The 18,119-nt window shown below is 41.7% G+C and overlaps 1 protein-coding gene across 2 annotated transcripts in view; it reads right to left on the reverse strand.

Annotated features, from left to right (window-relative positions):
- TMED2 (transmembrane p24 trafficking protein 2) overlaps window positions 1–18,119 on the reverse strand; it is a 30,216-nt gene continuing 12,097 nt past the window's right edge. For both annotated transcript variants that reach the window (XM_085897661.1, XM_085897660.1), the window contains 2 exons: window positions 4,053–4,160; window positions 1–1,005 (listed from right to left, as the gene is read on the reverse strand). In XM_085897661.1, coding sequence (XP_085753787.1) covers window positions 881–1,005; window positions 4,053–4,160 — 233 coding nt within the window. In that variant the 3' untranslated portion in view covers window positions 1–880. The remainder of the gene's footprint in view (window positions 1,006–4,052; window positions 4,161–18,119) is intronic.

The raw sequence follows: 18,119 nt of genomic DNA on the forward strand, positions 1-18,119 counted from the left end.
TAAATAGAAAAAATTTATTTCATCCAATCAAAACAGCAGAAACAAACACCAGAAAAAAAAAATGAATAATAATTGCAGTAAATCTTAAGCATTTCAGTAAATCCCAAACTGTGCACAAACTCGAACCTCCATTAATCAGCACAAGCTTAAGTTGAGTAGAGATGAGATGAAGTGAAAATGGCAACTCGATACCAAAGCATTTTGACAAAATGGAATTTCATTGTTTCCGAATAAGAGGGAGAAAAATAAGTGAAAATAAGAAAATAAACACAAAACAAATAAAAGGAAAAAGGAATTAATTTTACAGAAATAGAGCCTCAAGCAAGGAACAAACCTTCCAACTGGTGGTTCATATTCCATCAACAGACCTCAAACTTAACCTTAGACCCATCCCAGAAATGCTCTGCAACTAATTATCAAAATTTATTGTTTGAGTTAACTAGATCACAAGCCAGGGAGTGGAACATACAATGATAAACACTGACTCACTTGAATGATGCAAAGGTTCAATGATTGTGGAAAGTTAGAGAAGTTAGGTTGGAAAGGAACACTCAACAATGATCAAAAGCATGAACACTGAGGTTGCTTATAACTCTAACACCTCCAACACCTCCCCCACCCCCACACCAAACCGTGCACAGCAAGCTGATTTTGTGATGCATGGATTGTTTAAAGGTTGGTAAGTAACCTTTTGGGATCAAAATCAGAGTTCTCGGTTTTAAATACGGACAAAATGATTGGATGACATGAGCTGCAACAGGAAAAGCGAAGTGGGGAAAAGCACCGGTCAACACATACGAGGCTGGGAAGTGGTGAGCAGGACAGAAGACGAGCGGTAATTCGAGTTGAGAAAAAAATAATAATCATAAAAGAAAGGAGATTAAACCACCCGGCGCACCTCAAAGAAACGTTTGAGGTAGTATATCTGTCCAAGCGTCATGGCAATGAGAACGAGGGCTTCAAAGAAGGCCCACATGACCACACGGCTGTTCGTATTATCATTGACTGCGCACACGCACACAACAGGGAGAGAAGTGCAGTAAGAAACAAATTCTGCTCTCTCATTCCTTTTCCTTCACACGAAAAAAGATTTTCATCTGATAAAGACTCCCCATCACGAAGTGAATAGTCACTTCGGATCAAAAGTGCAGTGCATGACACGTGACGTTTTAATTTGAATCGTTCAATTTTCAAATGGTTGATGGGGAGGTAATTATGTGAGAGTTCGGTGTCAACACAGTTCACAAGGGGACGGGACTGAATATCCATGTTGTGGATGCAAGTCGAGGGAAATGAATTTCGGATTTCTTCTCCACCAACTACTGATATAACAATGGACATGTCCATTTTGTTCCCCATCAGACTTCCTGTATGACAATCATTCAAAAAAAATTGCGATGACATCTCCATTTAACACTTCCTTGACAATGCATTGGGTATGCATCTTCAAGAGAAAAGTCTGTGCACATGTAGTGTAACTACATAAACTGTTGTGGAGATTCACACCCTTGTTGTGGAGATTGTTGCCTTCAGAAAGTATTCACACTGACTTTTGTCACATTTTGTGTTACAGCCTGAATTGTAAATGGATTAGATTTATTTTATTTTTTTTTTAATAAAATTTTTTGTCACTGATCTGCACAAAACACCCCATCATAATGACACAAGGAAAACATGTTTAGAATTTTTTATAAACTACTTAAAAAGGAAAATCTGAAATATCTTGCGTCAATACTTTGTACAAGTGCCTTTGTCAGCGATTACAGCTTCCAGTCTTCTTGGGTATGTCTGTATTAGCTTTGCAAATCTGGATTTGGGGATTTTCTCCCATTCTTCCTTGCAGATTTGCTCAAACCCTGTCAAATTGGATGGGGAGTGCCAGTGAACAGCAATCTACAAGTCTTACCACCAATTCTCAATGGGATTCAAGTCTGGGCTTGGCTGGGCTACTCAAGGTCATTGTCCTGTTGAAATGCAAATCTTCACCGCAGCCTAAAGTCTTTTGCACTCTGAAGAAGGTTCTCAAGGATCTGCCTGTATTTGGCTCCATTCATTATTCCCTCTATCCTGACAAGTCTCCCAGTCCCTGCCACTGAAAACCATCCCCATGGCATGATGCTGCCACCACCATGCTTCATGGTAGAGATGGTGTTAGATGGGTGATGGACTGTGCTCGTTTCCTCCAGACGTAGCACTTTGCTTTCAGGCCAAAGAGTTCAATTTTTGTCTCATCAGACAACATAATCTTTTGCTTCATGTTCTCAGAGTCTTTCACATGCCTTTTTGCAAACTCCAGGCATGCTGTCATGTGCCTTTTTCTCAGGAGTGGCTTCAGTCTGGCCACTCTCTTATAAAGCCTAGATTTGTGAAGTGCTGCAGAGACTGTTGTCCTTCTAGCAGGTTCTCCCATCTCAGCCAAGGAACTCCGTAGTTCTGTCAGAGTAGTCATTTAGTTTTGGTCACCTCCCTGACCAAGGTCCTTCTTGCCCAGTTGCTCAGTTTGGTTCGACAGCCAGCTGTAGGAAGAGAATGGGTAGTTCAATATTCTTTCCATTTGCTAACAATGGAGCTCACTGTGCTCTTGGGAAGACTCGAGAAATTGTTTTATACCCTTCCCCAGATCTATGTCTCCTCACATTTCTACCTCAGAGTTCTACTGACAGCTCCTTAGACTTCATGGTAGAGTTTCTGCTCTGACATGCAGTCAACCTGTGGGACCTTATATAGAAAGGTGTTTTTTTTCAAAAACACGTCCAATCAATTGAATTAGCCACAGTTGGACTCCAATCAAGTTGAAGAGACATTCAAAGGAAATTGGATGCACCTGAGCTCAATTTTGAGTGTCATAGCAAAGAGGTTGAATACTTATTGACACAAGACATTTCAGCTTTTCATTTTTAATTAATTTGTAAAAATTTCCAAAAACATGTTTTCATTTTGTCATTATGGCGTATATTGTGTAGATTCGTGACAAAAGAATTAAATCTAATCCATTATAAGTTCAGGCTGTAAACACAACAAAATGTGACAATAGTCGAGGGGTGTGAACACTTTCTGAAGGCACTGCAAGAGCCACTTCTGCCTTTGTGATGTTTGCTTTGACCATCACAATGTGACATTTGCAACCACATTCAAAGCATTTGTATTAAGTCATCAAAAGGTGTTGTGACATGCCTGATGTCCACCAAATGTTTGTGACACTTTCAGTGTCCAAAATATTATCAGTTCTGTTTAGGTGTGGAATGCAGAGTGCGTACCAAACTCACTTTCAACTAAGGATTCTCAAGAAAGAAAATAATCTCATAAATAACCTTTGTACCAAATATGGCCTCAAGTCATGTCAGCCATACCACCATTATCAAAAGGAGAAGGCATACACACAGCAAGACTCTTTCACAACAGGAGCCTCCATTAATCGCGGGGGAAGGGGTCCCACCAAAATGTTGTGTCCACTGGTGAAAAAAAAAAAATCATCTCATGCACAATGGACCAGATTTACCTCGGCTGGGAGGACATTCTAAAAGGTATACTACACACTCACCTCTGAGCTGTCTAGCCTGGGTTTGAATCCCGGATCAACTATAAACCATCATCCTGGTGTTACGCAGGCAGGGTGAGACTTCAATGTATGTGCCACCCATCACATTGATGTTAAACTGGGTGCTCTGTCTGCAAGCATTAGTTGGTGGACGTCAAATATCCCATCCCATGTCTTGTATGAAGACGTATCTTATATGGACGTCAAAGATCCCATGTCTTATATGAACTGTCGGCGAGCTATCGCCGGTATGCTGGCCAAATTCTAAATTCTACCCACTCATTGGAGCATCCTGCGTCCAAGTAGCGATCAATCTGAGCGATCAATCAATCTTGTAACAAAAGCCAATAAATTGCTTCAGCAGAACTGACATGCTGTATTGAGCATGGTGTACAAGACAGGACAAATTTACCTCAGACAACTCGAGAAGTACTTTATCCAAACAGGAATACAAATTCAATTTAACACCCTTCCACATATAAACACAGAACCATTCAGAACATTTAAAACGTACTGGCACGGTGAATTCTATCCCGTACAGCCATGTACTCCTGTTCATGCTTCACCGCAGTCATGGCCACTGCAAGTTCATTGATCATCTCTTCAAGCTTGTTCTGGTGAGCTGGGAAAGAAAATAACCAGAGTTGGTGTCAAAGCCACCCAATGCTCGCCTGTTTATACATTTATCGTTTTTAAAAGACTAGTTATAGTAATTAATATTTTTTTTATAAAGCATTGCAGTGAAGTCTGCTCCAAATAATTTTAAAGCAATATATGTATTTGTATGTTGTAATCAGTAACAAGAGCGCAAGTGAGCACAATATACGCCCAAACAAGAAGGTATATACAGAATTGTGCTACTACATGGAAAACAGCATCCTGGTTGCCATGGCAACCACTTTAGATGACGAACGTATGGCGCGACACACCGTATCCACAGTCTGTACCTATGTACCAAATATGAAACGTAAAAGTTGAAAACTTTGGGAGTTAGAGTGTGGACAGGAACGGACGGACGGAAGGAATCACATAATACGCCCCGATATATATATATATATATATATATATATATATATATATATATATATATATATATATATATATATATATATATATATATATATATATATATATATATATATATATATATATATATATATATATATATATATATATATATATATATATTGGGGAGAACAAGTATTTGATACACTGCCGATTTTGCAGGTTTTCCCACTTACAAAGCACTTAGAGGTCTGTAATTTTTATCATAGGTACACTTCAACTGTGAAAGACGGAATCTAAAACAAAAATCCTGAAAATCACATTGTATGATTTTTAAATAATTAATTTGCATTTTATTTCATGAAATAAGTATTTGATCACCTACCAACCAGTAAGAATTCCTGCTCTCACAGACCTGTTAGTTTTGTCTTTAAGAAGCCCTCCCATTTTCCACTAATTACCTGTATTAACTGCACCTGTTTGAACTCGTTATCTGCATAAAAGACAGCTGTCCAAACTCAATCAATCAGAGTCCAACCTCTCCACAATGGGCAAGATCAGAGAGCTGTCTCAGAACATCAGGGACAAAATTGTGGACTTGCACAAGGCTGCGATGGGCTACAGGACAATAGGCAAGCAGCTTGGTGAGAAGGCAACAACTGTTGGTGCAATTATTAGAAAATGGAAGAAGTTCAAGATAACAGTCAATCTCCCTCGGTCTGGGGCTCCATGCAAGATCTCACCTCGTGGAGCCTCAAGGATCAGCCCAGAACTACACGGCAGGACCTGGTCAATGACTTGAAGAGAGCTGGGACCACAGTATCAAAGGAAACCATAAGTAACACACTACGCCGTCATGGATTAAAATCCTGCAGCGCACGCAAGGTCCCTCTGCTCAAGCCAGCGCATGTCCAAGCCCGTCTGAAGTTTGCTAATGACCATCTGGATGATCCAGAGGAGGAATGGGAGAAGGTCATGTGGTCTGATGAGACCAAAATAGAGCTTTTTGGTTTAAACTCCACTCGCCGTGTTTGGAGGAAGAAGAAGGATGAGTACAACCCCAAGAACACCATTCCAACCGTGAAGCATGGAGGTGGAAACATCATTCTTTGGGGATGCTTTTCTGCAAAGGGGACAGGACGACTGCACCGTATTGAGGGAAGGATGGATGGGGCCATTTATCGCGAGATCTTCGCCAACAACCTCTTCCCTCAACAAGAGCATTGAAGATGGGGCGTGGCTGGGTCTTCGAGCATGACAACGACCCGAAACACACAGCCAGGCAACTAAGGAGTGGCTCCGTAAGAAGCATCTCAAGGTCCTGGAGTGGCCGAGCCAGTCTCCAGACCTGAACCCAATAGAAAATCTTTGGAGGGAGCTGAAAGTCTGTGTTGCCCAGCGACAGCCCCGAAACCTGAAGGATCTAGAGAAGATCTGTATGGAGTGGGCCAAAATCCCTGCTGCAGTCTGTGCAAACCTGGTTAAGAACTGCAGGAAACGTCTGATCTCTGTAATTGCAAACAAAGGTTTCTGTACCAAATATTAAGTTCTGTTTTTCTGATGTATCAAATACTTATTTCTTGCAATAAAATGCAAATTAATTATTTAAAAATCATACAATGTGATTTTCAGGATTTTTGTTTTAGATTCCGTCTTTCACAGTTGAAGTGTACCTATGATAAAAACTACAGACCTCTACGTTCTTTGTAAGTGGGAAAACCTGCAAAATCGGCAGTGTATCAAATACTTGTTCTCCCCAGTGTGTGTGTGTGTGTGTGTGTGTGTGTGTGTGTGTGTGTGTGTGTGTGTGTGTGTGTGTGTGTGTGTGTGTGTGTGTGTGTGTGTGTGTGTGTGTGTGTGTGTGTGTGTGTGTGTGTGTGTATGTGTATATATATGGCGTATAAAAAATAAAGTGTGGTAGATAAAAACATTAGAAAGGAAAAAATAACTTGCACCAAAAACTTTAACATTTTCACGCTGACACTGACGCTGACGCTCACGCCGGGGGTATCGCTATAGCTCTCTGTTCTTCGAACAGGCGAGCTAAAAACTAGAATGCCACTCTTCAATGTCATAACGTGGATACATATGCCTCTGCCAACATTATTATATACTTGAATCAAGTTTGATATAAATCCCTGAACCCAGATTCAAAACATTAAATAATTCTGGCTGCCAGACCATGTATCCAATCAGGTTGAAATTCAACACATGCATTCCCCATGACTACTTTCACAACAGGAGATCATAACTGACGTTTCATGTCGATTGATGAAGCGGTTCAAGAGAAAAAAATTTTTTAATACAGATTTCTGTTCAATCCACTTTGGCTGCCAGACCATGTGACCTATTCATTAATCATGAATACCCTATATCCCCAAGGCTTGGTGAACATGTGTGTGAAGTTTCCCCTCGATCTGTCAGGCCATTCTGGAGAAGATTTTAAAGGTTTATTCTTTAAAAATTCATAGCGGCCAAACCATGTTACCTACGTCATCGGTGGAGAACCTTTTGTTCCTCATGGATAGGCGATCATCCCTGTAAATTTTCACCTCAATCTGTTCAGCCGTTTCGGAGAAGAAAATTTTTGAAGATTTTTATGTTAAAAAAAAGAACAGACAAACAAAAATATTATATATATATATATATATATATATATATATATATATATATATATATATATATATATATATATATATATATATATATATATATATATATATATATATATATATATATATATATATATATATATTGTTGCGAATTCGCACCCGCCGGCGTGCGAACGGCCACGTAACTCGAATCGCGGCACGTCGCCCACCGGACGGACAATTCAGTCGTGACCCTCTCGGAACAATGCCTGGAGCTAGTCACGGGTGGGGGTTTAACCTCACCACGATCGTGCCAATCGGCCCCCCGCGTGGAATAGGGTTGTTCGCCAAATTCGATCTACCTAAGTACCTGCGCGAATGGTCGACCGGGCGATCGTACCACGCCACAGGCCGACTCCGGACACGAACCGCTTAAGTGGTCCGTTCCGTGCTATAGTGATAACTGAGCGGTGTTATCGTCGGCCTTGACGGTTCCGATTAATTACCAGGATGTTGCACCCACTACGAACCCCTTACGTGATGCAGGATGGAGAGTCAATAGAGGAAAGACGAAGCGAAACGGGCACAGTTCAACAAGCAAGCATTTTATTCACACGCACACACAGACAAGCACGGCAGGCACGTATTTACAGCCATACAATTATGCACAAAAAGCAAATGTAATACAACCGACTAACATGTACACACAGCAACACTGACAGAGTTTTACTTCAGACGTGCCAACACACATTTACACAAAAGCAAAAGAAAGAAGCCACCCTCACAGACAAGGAGGCAGACAGGCCCGTCGGCCAAATGTGCGCAGGACCTAGAGGAGCGGCCAGGTCTGCGAGGTCTTACCCTCAACCACCCCCCCCCCCGCCCGGTCAGCCATTGGTCGGGCAAAAAATGGGCGTGAACCTCCGCTGATCCTAAAATTTGCATAGACGGACCTAGACGAAATTCGCCGACACGCGCCTGGAGGTGGGGCCAAGCCGCCTCGCGCTTGCTCATTGGACGGAGGAGAAGTGGGCGTGAAGCATTCCTGATCCGCGGAGACGCGTTCGGCCTCCACTGCCGAACGGCTCCGGGAACACGACGTTTGGTGTTGACTGGTGGTGTTTGGGAATGGCCGTAGAAGCGATGATGTGTGATGAAGTTGTGAAGGTAAAGGCGAAGGTGGTGGTGTTTGCGAATGGTTGTAGAAGCGATGATGTGGGATGAAGTTGTGAAGGTAAAGGCGAAGGTGGTGGTGTTTGCGAATGGTTGTAGAAGCGATGATGTGGTAGCGTAGGTGGTGGAGGTGGCGTCGTTGTAGTGTGGTTGGCGCTGTGGTGGGGATGGCGTGGTTGTTGAGATGCTGTTTGTTTGAAATAAAAGATAGAACAGAAAAATGGCTAACTCAAAGCGTCGCTGCCCGGATGGATCACATAAATTCCCTCGATACAATGGGTTTGGGCTAACTACACATGTACCTATGGAGATATCTCACCTGAGGGCCCTTTATGGTGTATTGCGAATCTCCACAACAATAATAATATATATATATATATATATATATATATATATATATATATATATATATATATATATATATATATATATATATATATATATATATATATATATGCACATGGCTGCCAAACCACATGACCAATGACATCATCAATGTTTTGCCCCATACAATTTAGGCCTTGATGACCCTCAAAAATGTCCGTACTGATCAGATAAAGCATTTGACGTAGTCATAATGACGTAGTCATGCAATTATGTCATAACGAAGCCACCTATTAAATCATTAAAAACAATAATAATTAAAAAAAATAAAATCACACTCATTTCCCATGGGGAGTACTTGACATGTGCCAAGTTTCAATTTTTTTTTTCCCCATGGAGCGGTTTCGGAGATGCAGAGGTTAAAAGTTTTTCCTTTGTTTCCAATATGGCTGCCACACCACATTACCGATGACATAATTGTCATAAAATATTCTACATGAGTAGTCGCACCAATGGTGAAAATTGTGTCAATCGGATAAGCGGTTACAGAGAAAACAGAGAAAATCAACATGGATGGACGGACGTATATATGTACGTACAACCCGAAAACATAATGTCTCCAGCGACTTTGTCAGCGGAGGCATAAAAATTAACTCACTCTTATCAAGGCCTTAATCTTCTCACACCTCCACGACATCCACCCAACATTATGCTAGCAAACACGCTCATAGTTCAGCGGCTAAGGCAGGATTTTCACCAGAATCGTTCAGTTTTTGCAGAAAGCATGAAACTTTGCACAGGGATACTACTACCCCTGGGGATCTTAAAAAAAAATGGACCCCAAAAATCCGTGCCCCCTAGTGGTCATCTTGATTATAAATATGGCCACCAAAATATGGCATTTCTTCTATATTTGTTGTATTATACTTCTCTAAACACAGGATATGATGTGTCTATATAATATTTTTTCATTTCTTATTCTTTGTTTCATGCCTTTGTTGTGAGAAAATTGGCATCTCAAGGCATGTGGCACAAATTTAGCATTGAAATAATTGAAAACATTGAGATAACATTACTAAACTAGAGGGGGAGCACTCGGTAGAGTGCAAAACTTCCGCCGCCAATAGTGCTGGGTCACTTAAGTGAACCTGATGTCTAATTAATTGTAGGTCAAAACGGATCAGACTCCACTGAACCACGATTGAATAAACTAAACTAGATCAACGTGCATGCAGAAATGCCAAAAAATAAAATCGAAATTTTTTTGAAAAAAAAGTTGCAAAATCTGTTTTTTTTTTTTCCTCTAACATTTTTTTTGGTTGGAAATCACTTAAAACATGTAGAAATGAAAAAAAAATTCAAATATTTTTCAAATAAAATCGAAATTTTTTTGAAAAAAAGTTGCAAAATTTTCGAAGTTTTTTTTTTTCTCTGACAAATTTATTTATTTTTGGTTGGAAATCACTTAAATATGTAGAAATGCAAAAAAATTCAAATGTTTTTTTCAAAATGGCCGCCATAGCGGCCATATTGGACTTTGGACCAAGTCCAAAATCTCATGGCATGATCCTTGGACCATATCTAATCCCCCCACCAAGTTTCGTCGAAATCCGTCCAGGAGTTTTTCCGTAATACTGTTCACAAACAAACAAACAAAGACAGGAGTGAAAACAGTAACCTCCGTCCATCTTCGATGGCGGAGGTTAACTAGAGGGGGAGCACTCGGGAGAGTGCAAAACCTCCGCCGCCAATACTGCTGGGTCACTCAAGTGAACCTTATATCTTATTCATTAAATATGATGTCAACAGTGCTGACAGTTATAATTCTTTTCTCCAATATTTCTTTTTTTTTTGGGGGGGGGGGGGGGGGGTTGGAAATGCAAAACATGTAGAAATGCAAAAAATTAAAAATTAAAAAATAAAAAAAAGCGAAATTTTGTTGAAAAAAAAAGTTGCAAAAATTTTTTTTTTTCTCCAACAATTATTTTTGGGGGGGTTGGAAATCACTTAAAACATGTAGAAATGCAAAAAAAAAAAATTTTTTCTCCAACAGTTTTTTGGGGGAGGGGGTTGGAAATCACTTAAAACATGTAGAAATGCAAAAAAAAAAATTCTCACAATTTTTTTTCTCTAACAATTTTTTTTGGGGGGGTTGGAAATCACTTAAAACATGTAGAAATGCAAAAAAAAAATATTTTTCTCAAAAGTTTTTGGGGGGGGGGTTGGAAATCACCTAAAACATGTAGAAATGCAAAAAAAAAATTCTCTTACAATTTGTTTCTCGAACAATTTTTTTTTTTTTTGGGGGGGGGGGTTTGGAAATCACTTAAAACATGTAGAAATGCAAAAAAAAAATTTCTCAATTTTTTTGGGGGGGTTGGAAATCACTTAAAACATGGAGAAATGCAAAAAGAAATTCTCAATTTTTGGGGGGGGGTAACAATTTTTTTTGGGGGGGGTTGGAAATCACTTAAAACATGTAGAAATGCAAAAAAAAAATTCTCTTACAATTTTTTTTTTTTTGGGGGGGGACCAAGTCCAAAATTTGATGGCATGATCCTTGGACCATACCTAACTCCCCCACCAAGTTTCGTCGAAATCCGTCCAGGAGTTTTTCCGTAATACTGTTCACAAACAAACAAACAAACAAATAAGCAGTCATAGACTGGTACTTACGAAATAGTCAACTTGACCTCTGACTTTGTCTAATAAAAGCTGTCTCTGGAGAAGGTAGCGACGCAAACCAGAAGTTTCTACCATGATTCTGTACCAAACCATCAAAAATTGAATTTTTGACCTCACTGTGACCTTGACCTTTGAGCGATTTTGAGCAAAATCTAATCAGCACTAGCCATCACCCTCCTGAATCACGTGGTGTAATTTGACATTGGTAGCTTCTTCCGTTCGAGTTATCGTGCCTACAAACAAACAAACAAACAAACAAACAGAAACGGAAGTCATCAATATACTTACGAAATATTTAGATTTCGTAAGTCACAAACAGAAAGGGGTGAAAACAATAACCTCAATCCATCTTCGAAGATGGCAGAGGTTAATAAAAGTTATTTATTTTCAGGTTGCAATGACATGGTGTGAATGATGGAGAAACAGTTCCAGCTCATTAACAAAGTGATGTAACTGAAGTCCAGAGGCCACCAATAGACTGGACCTTGTGCATTCTTTGTAGTAGGACAACATCTGAATCACTTTCACAGCCCTGGCGAGGACGAGGACGAGGACGAGGACGAGGTCATGTCGAAGGGACTGGAACAGGTTTTCAATCATTTGAAACAAACTCAGTGAAATTCAAAGAACCTTGAGTTAACATTGCTTGCTTTCATTCGAGCACTTTGGACATCTGATTTAGAGTTATACACAGAATCCTTGACTAAATTGGCCCCATGGTTCTTCGCAATGGATCATGTACACTATGCTAGATGGGTTCCTGTGCACGTATGCGACATGACCACTCTTCACCAAAGATGTCCAGATGTTTATGAGCAGTTCATGCGTGGTGCCTTTACTTCAAATAAAACAGGACATTCATTCTCTGCCATAGGACTTGACCAAGCCCAAGAACATCTGAATGCGCGTGTGAAAGGTGATGGGGGTGCCATCGGCCTCACCGAAAACCCTGGTGCCCTACGGAGATGGATGGTGGCTGGCCCTCAGTTGTCAGCCATAATAGCTGAATTTGAAGAACAGTTTGATCGCAATGATGGTAACGATGCTGATGACAAGCATCACGAACAAACCCATAGTTCACAGAAATCCTTTTTAACCTCCACCATCGAAGATGGACGGAGGTTACTGTTTTCACCCCTGTCTGTTTGTTTGTTTGTGAACAGTATTACGGAAAAACTCCTTGACGGATTTCGACGAAACTTGATGGGGGGATTAGGTATGGTCCAAAGATAATGCCATTAGATTTTGGACTTGGTCCAAAGTCCAATATGGCCGCTATGGCGGCCATTTTGAAAAAATATTTGAATTTTTGTTTTTGCATTTCTACATGTGGGTCATTCCATGTCAAATCAAAGAATCTGCCGTCATCTCTCAGATTTTTGTAAAACTTTGGGAACCAATTGGGACCCATGAAAAACGGCAAGAACTCAAATATTTTTGCTAACAGCCTCTTAATTAGTGAGATACAGACTAACTAACTTTGGACTAATTAGCACGACGTCACAAATTCAAATGGCCATATCTCTAAAAGTATAACACCTAGAGAGCTGGTTTTGGTCATTTTAAAGGTATTTTCATGCCCTATGAATTTGTCTGGGCAACATTTTCCTACCTCCAACCACAAAAAAGTTATCACAAAATATAAACTTCAATCGTGAATCCCCCAAAAAAATGTATCCTTCAAATTTCCTCAAATTCATCCCAGAGGTACCTTATGATGTCAAGAAGCTTCCACAAGTTTTATGATGGGCACTCCAATAGTTTCTGAGATATGAGCAATAATGTACATGTACGTATGGCATATAGGTTCGAAAATCAGCATTTGTAATTATGAAGGGTGGATTTGCGATTTTGAGGAACAGGTGTTATTGGGATTGATGGAAGAGGTTAATCTACCACCTAAGCATGAGAAGGTGATGGAAATGGTAAATGAAGGAGGAAACGTAGAAGGTTTGATAGAAAGGGTCCCACAAGAATTGTGGACCCGACATGACAATGATGTGAGCCGTATCATTGGGGCAACGCCCCTAGTGGTTAAACTCAAACCGGGAATGCCTTGGCGGAATGTGCGCCAATACCCCCTTCGAAAGGAGGCTGAGGCGGGGATAGCACCCATAATTGAGTCTTTGAAGGAGCAAGGTATAATTGTAGAAACTTCAAGCCCATGTAACACGCCTATACTGCCAGTGAAAGCGCCACAGAAAAATAAGTGTAGGTTTGTCCAGGACTTACGGGAAGTAAATGAGGTGATTCAAGGTGTCCACCCGGTGGTACCGAGTGCAGAGGGGTTGATGACATCTATACCTGCAAATTCTACTCATTTTACCGTAATAGATTTATGTTCTGCGTTTTTTTCCGTACCCATTGATAAAGAATCCCAGTTTTTATGTGCCTTCACGTATAAAGGCAGTCAATACACATGGACTATCTTTCCTCAGGGGTTTGCGGATAGTCCGACATTATTTTCGCGTACCTTGAATAAGGTACGCGACTTAGAAGATGAAGGATAAGGACTTAGAAGATGTTGTCTTCAAGGGTAAATCAGTGCTGCTACAATATGTGGATGATTTGCTCATTTGCTCCCCAAACAAAGCAGCGTGTGAAACAGATACGCTGCAGCTGCTCCAGGCATTGGCAAGAAAAGGCCACAAGGTGAATAAAGACAAGCTGCAATTAGTGCAGGAAAGAGTTAAGTATCTGGGACACCACATTTCACACGGAAAGAGGGAATTGGATAAGGGGAGGATAACTTCAATTGCAGAAGTACCCGCCCTCGCACAAAGAGAGAGATGATGCGATTCCTAGGTATGGCAACCTACTGTAGACAGTGGGTTGTCGATTATACAATTCTGACGAAGGAACTGTATGTTGTGGTGGGCAAAAACCAGCCCAATGTAATTGAGTGGACTGAGAAGATGGGGGAATATTTTACCAAACTAAAAACGGCCCTCTCGACGGCCCCAGCGTTGGGGCTGCCAGATTATGAGAAACCATTCTTCCTTTATTCTCACGAAACTAGAGGATTTGCGCAGGCTGTGCTGACACAATCTCACGGTGACCGGCAGCAACCAATTGCATATTTCAGCCGAAAGCTGGACCAGGTCGAACGTAGCCTACCCCTTTGTTTGCAAGTAGTGGCCGCAGCCAGCTATGCAGTTAACTGCACGGCAGAGATTGTAATGGGTCACCCTCTCACGCTAAGGGTACCTCATTGCATCGCGGCTTTATTAACCCAAAAGCAGACACAACATTTAACCAACACACGCTTGATGCAGTACGAGACGACTCTCCTACACCAGCCGAATTTGCAGATTGAGAGATGTAATGTTCTTAATCCTGCTTCCTTGCTGCCAATGGAAGAAGACGGCGATGCTCACGAATGCACAGAGGAAATACAAGAAGTCTCCACCGTGCGCCCGGATCTAAAGGATCAACCCTTGGAACACCTGGACCTCACCTTGTTCATCGATGGTTCGGCCTATCGAGGCCGAGACGGATCGGGGCATGCAGGGATACGCCGTGTGCACCCATAGTGAAGTTATTGAAGCGAGACGCCTGCCTGCACATGTTTATGCCCAGCAGGCGGAGCTGTGTGCCCTGATAAGGGCATGTGAACTATCTGCCAACATCGCGGTAAATATATACACTGATTCTAATTATGCTCTTGGGGTAGTACATGACAAAGGTGCAATATGGAAAATGCGAGGATTTCTCACCTCTGCAGGAACACCCATAAAGAATGGTGATTTCGTTTCTGAGCTGTTAAAAAGTATCTCAGCACCAGCGGACGTCGCGGTGATTAAATGCGACGCAGACCAGAAACTGACTACGGATATAGCAAAGGAAATGACAAGGCGGATAAAACTGCTAAAGAGGCAGCTAGTCTACCTATTCCTTTGGTAATGCCAGCACGACTACCGAAGGAACAAATTAAGCTGCATTAGTATAGCTTGTCAGATATTATTGTAATTCAAGCTGCAGCATCGCTAGATGATCGTGACAAATGGCAAGCTGCAGGAGGAACAATGGATGAAGACGGACTATGGTCTAACAGGGGAAAGGTCATAGCACCTACTGAAATCCTACCGTGGCTTGCACGCATGGCCCATTTAAATGGACATGTGTGCAAGAGGGGGACTGTGAGACAGGTGCAAGAATCCTGGTATGCACCAGGAATTGACACCATCAATACACTTCAATGTATTGATGTGTATTGATGGTGTCAATACACTTCAAAGTGTATTGACACCATCAATACACTTCAATTTAGTAAAAGCTGTCAGGTATGTCAACAGCATAACCAACAGAAAAAAGGGAAAACACGGTAATTGGGAGCTCACCCACCCCTTGGGGGCCGTTCGCGTACCTTCAAATAGAATTTATAAAAATGCCTCCATCATGCGGTTTCAGCAATGTTTTGGTAGTGGTAGACATTTTTACTAAGTGGGTAGAGGCAGGCGTACCCATGTGCAAAGGCTGATGCCGCTATCGTGGTAAAGCACCTGCTAAAAAAAATTTCTGCTGATTTGGTATCCCTCATAAAAAGTGTCCCACGATCAAGGGGGACACTTTACGGGGGAAGTAACATGGGCAGCATGTAAAACACTGGGAATTAAACAAGCCTTTCATTGTGTTCATCACCCAGAGTCAGCAGGTGCTGTGGAACGGCAGAACGGAATCCTAAAGAACAAATTGGCAAAGATAATAACGGAAATGGGGTTAAAATGGCCAGAGGCATTACCCCTGGCACGAATGAGCATGCGATCGACAGTAAACCGGAAAACAGGGTTATCCCCTCATGAAATACGAATGGGAAGGCCGATGCGGCTGCCCATGACTGCCCCCACAAACATGAATAAGCTGGATATTGCAATGATGGACGAGAACTTGCTGACATTTTGTAAACAGCTTTGCAGGATCGCAAGGATGATACACACAAGGGTAAAAGAGGCCCTACCCGAACCAGTGAAAAAGCCATACCACGCCTCCCAGCCGGGAGACTACCTGCTGATAAAACACTTCACGAGGAAAACAGCCTTGGAACCTCGGTCGAAAGGACCATTTCAGGTACTGCCGACTACTCCGACTGCAGTAAAGTGCGAGGGTAAGATGGCTTGGACACATGCCACACACTGTAAACTGGCAATACCAGCAGAGACAGGGACAACATGAACAACACCTATCTTACCATGACCGTAATTTTTGCGCACTTGGATGCACGTGGGTATTTTACAATACGAGCTGCATGCGTGATAGCGAAGGAAAACTGATGATGAGAGAACTATGATTAGGGAAAAAGGGAATAAAAGATTAGATCAGGCAGGCTCAAGGGGTGGTCAAAGAAAGAGATGAGAAATAATCCTATATAAAGAATTGACTGATCATCCGCTGAACACCTACCTGGCATTATCTCGACAGTACGCTCGGGCGGTGAACAAAAAGAAATGTTGGGCATGTTCGCACCTTCCACACTCCTCAAAACACGGATTACCCTTGTTTGCAGTTCCACTCCAGGGGGAGGACATGTGTGGGTACATAGTCCGTAGACAGGATAGACCAGGCATCAGTGGAAGGTAGAATAACGGAAATAAAAAGTAATTGGGAGAAGGGGGGTTATAATTGTACGAACTATGAGCATTGGTACTACCCTAAGTACAGAAATATTAAGCAAAAAGCCGTGGGACAGGGCCCGGCGAGAATGACAAAAGTAACGAACTATGATGGATTGAAGAAGGGGGGAGGGATTAGAAAAGTACCCCCCACATTTTCAACTCATGCACAAACAAATTGGACTGATTTGCCGAGTTAGAAGACAGGGGGGAACCCCACTTAGGAGAATCAACATGCCGGTACTATGCTAGACATGGTAATGAGACGGTGACCATAAAAGGGCGAGTTAATGGGACAACCATACCTGTGAAAAATCTAAGCAAATAACCTCATTGAACCTCAGGCACCCCTGAATGGTACATATTTTGTGTGCGGATAAAAGGCATACTCATGGCTACCAGTGGAATGGAGGGGATCATGCTATTTGGGATTTGTACTACCCAGGATTCGGATCACTGACCAATCGCCTTTTATACCACAGGCCAGATCGAAAAGAGCCATTTCAGAAGTTGAGAGGTTTTTAATGATTGCATTCCCCTTTTATGGAGCTGGCAATGTTTATGGAGTGCAAGAGAAATTATCAATCTGGCAGCATCATTGGAGAAACTGGCTAATACCACTAGCGAAGGATTTCACAAAATAAGTGCCGAGCTGGTAGCTATACGGACAACCGTTATGCAAAACCGCATCGCTTTGGATATGCTTTTAGCAGAAAAAGGAGGGACGTGTGCGGTCATAGGGGTGGAATGCTGCACATACATTCCAGATAATTCAGAAGAAATTGATAAGTTGGCTGAAAAAATTAAAGCTGAAGGTGCAAAGTATCATGATTTTTAACAAGGGATGGTCAATGGGATGTTGGTTGAAGGGAATATTGGGTAGTTGGGGAGCCTGGATAATCCATTGGTTGTTCATAGGGATCATGATCTTCGTAGCTGTGATTGTTGTCATTGCTTGTATTAAAAATCTAATCAGAGAGTGCGTGAGATGATGTTCTTCCGCAGCAAAGAAAACAACAAAAACGGAGACGGTCCTGGGGAAGCTTGCTGTGATTGCTGTGGTCACGCCGCTGCCACCACCTCCGCCGCCTCTACCCTCCCCGATAATTCACTCTTCTTTTTCTCCCCAACCCATAGAACCTGAAATGTACTGTGAACTTGATGGGACTGTTGACCCACTGCTCAAACTCACAT

Source organism: Eptatretus burgeri, chromosome 10, assembly GCF_056783735.1.
Source record: "Eptatretus burgeri isolate ZD-2024b chromosome 10, Ebu_testis_v1, whole genome shotgun sequence".
Classification (NCBI taxonomy): domain Eukaryota; kingdom Metazoa; phylum Chordata; class Myxini; order Myxiniformes; family Myxinidae; genus Eptatretus; species Eptatretus burgeri.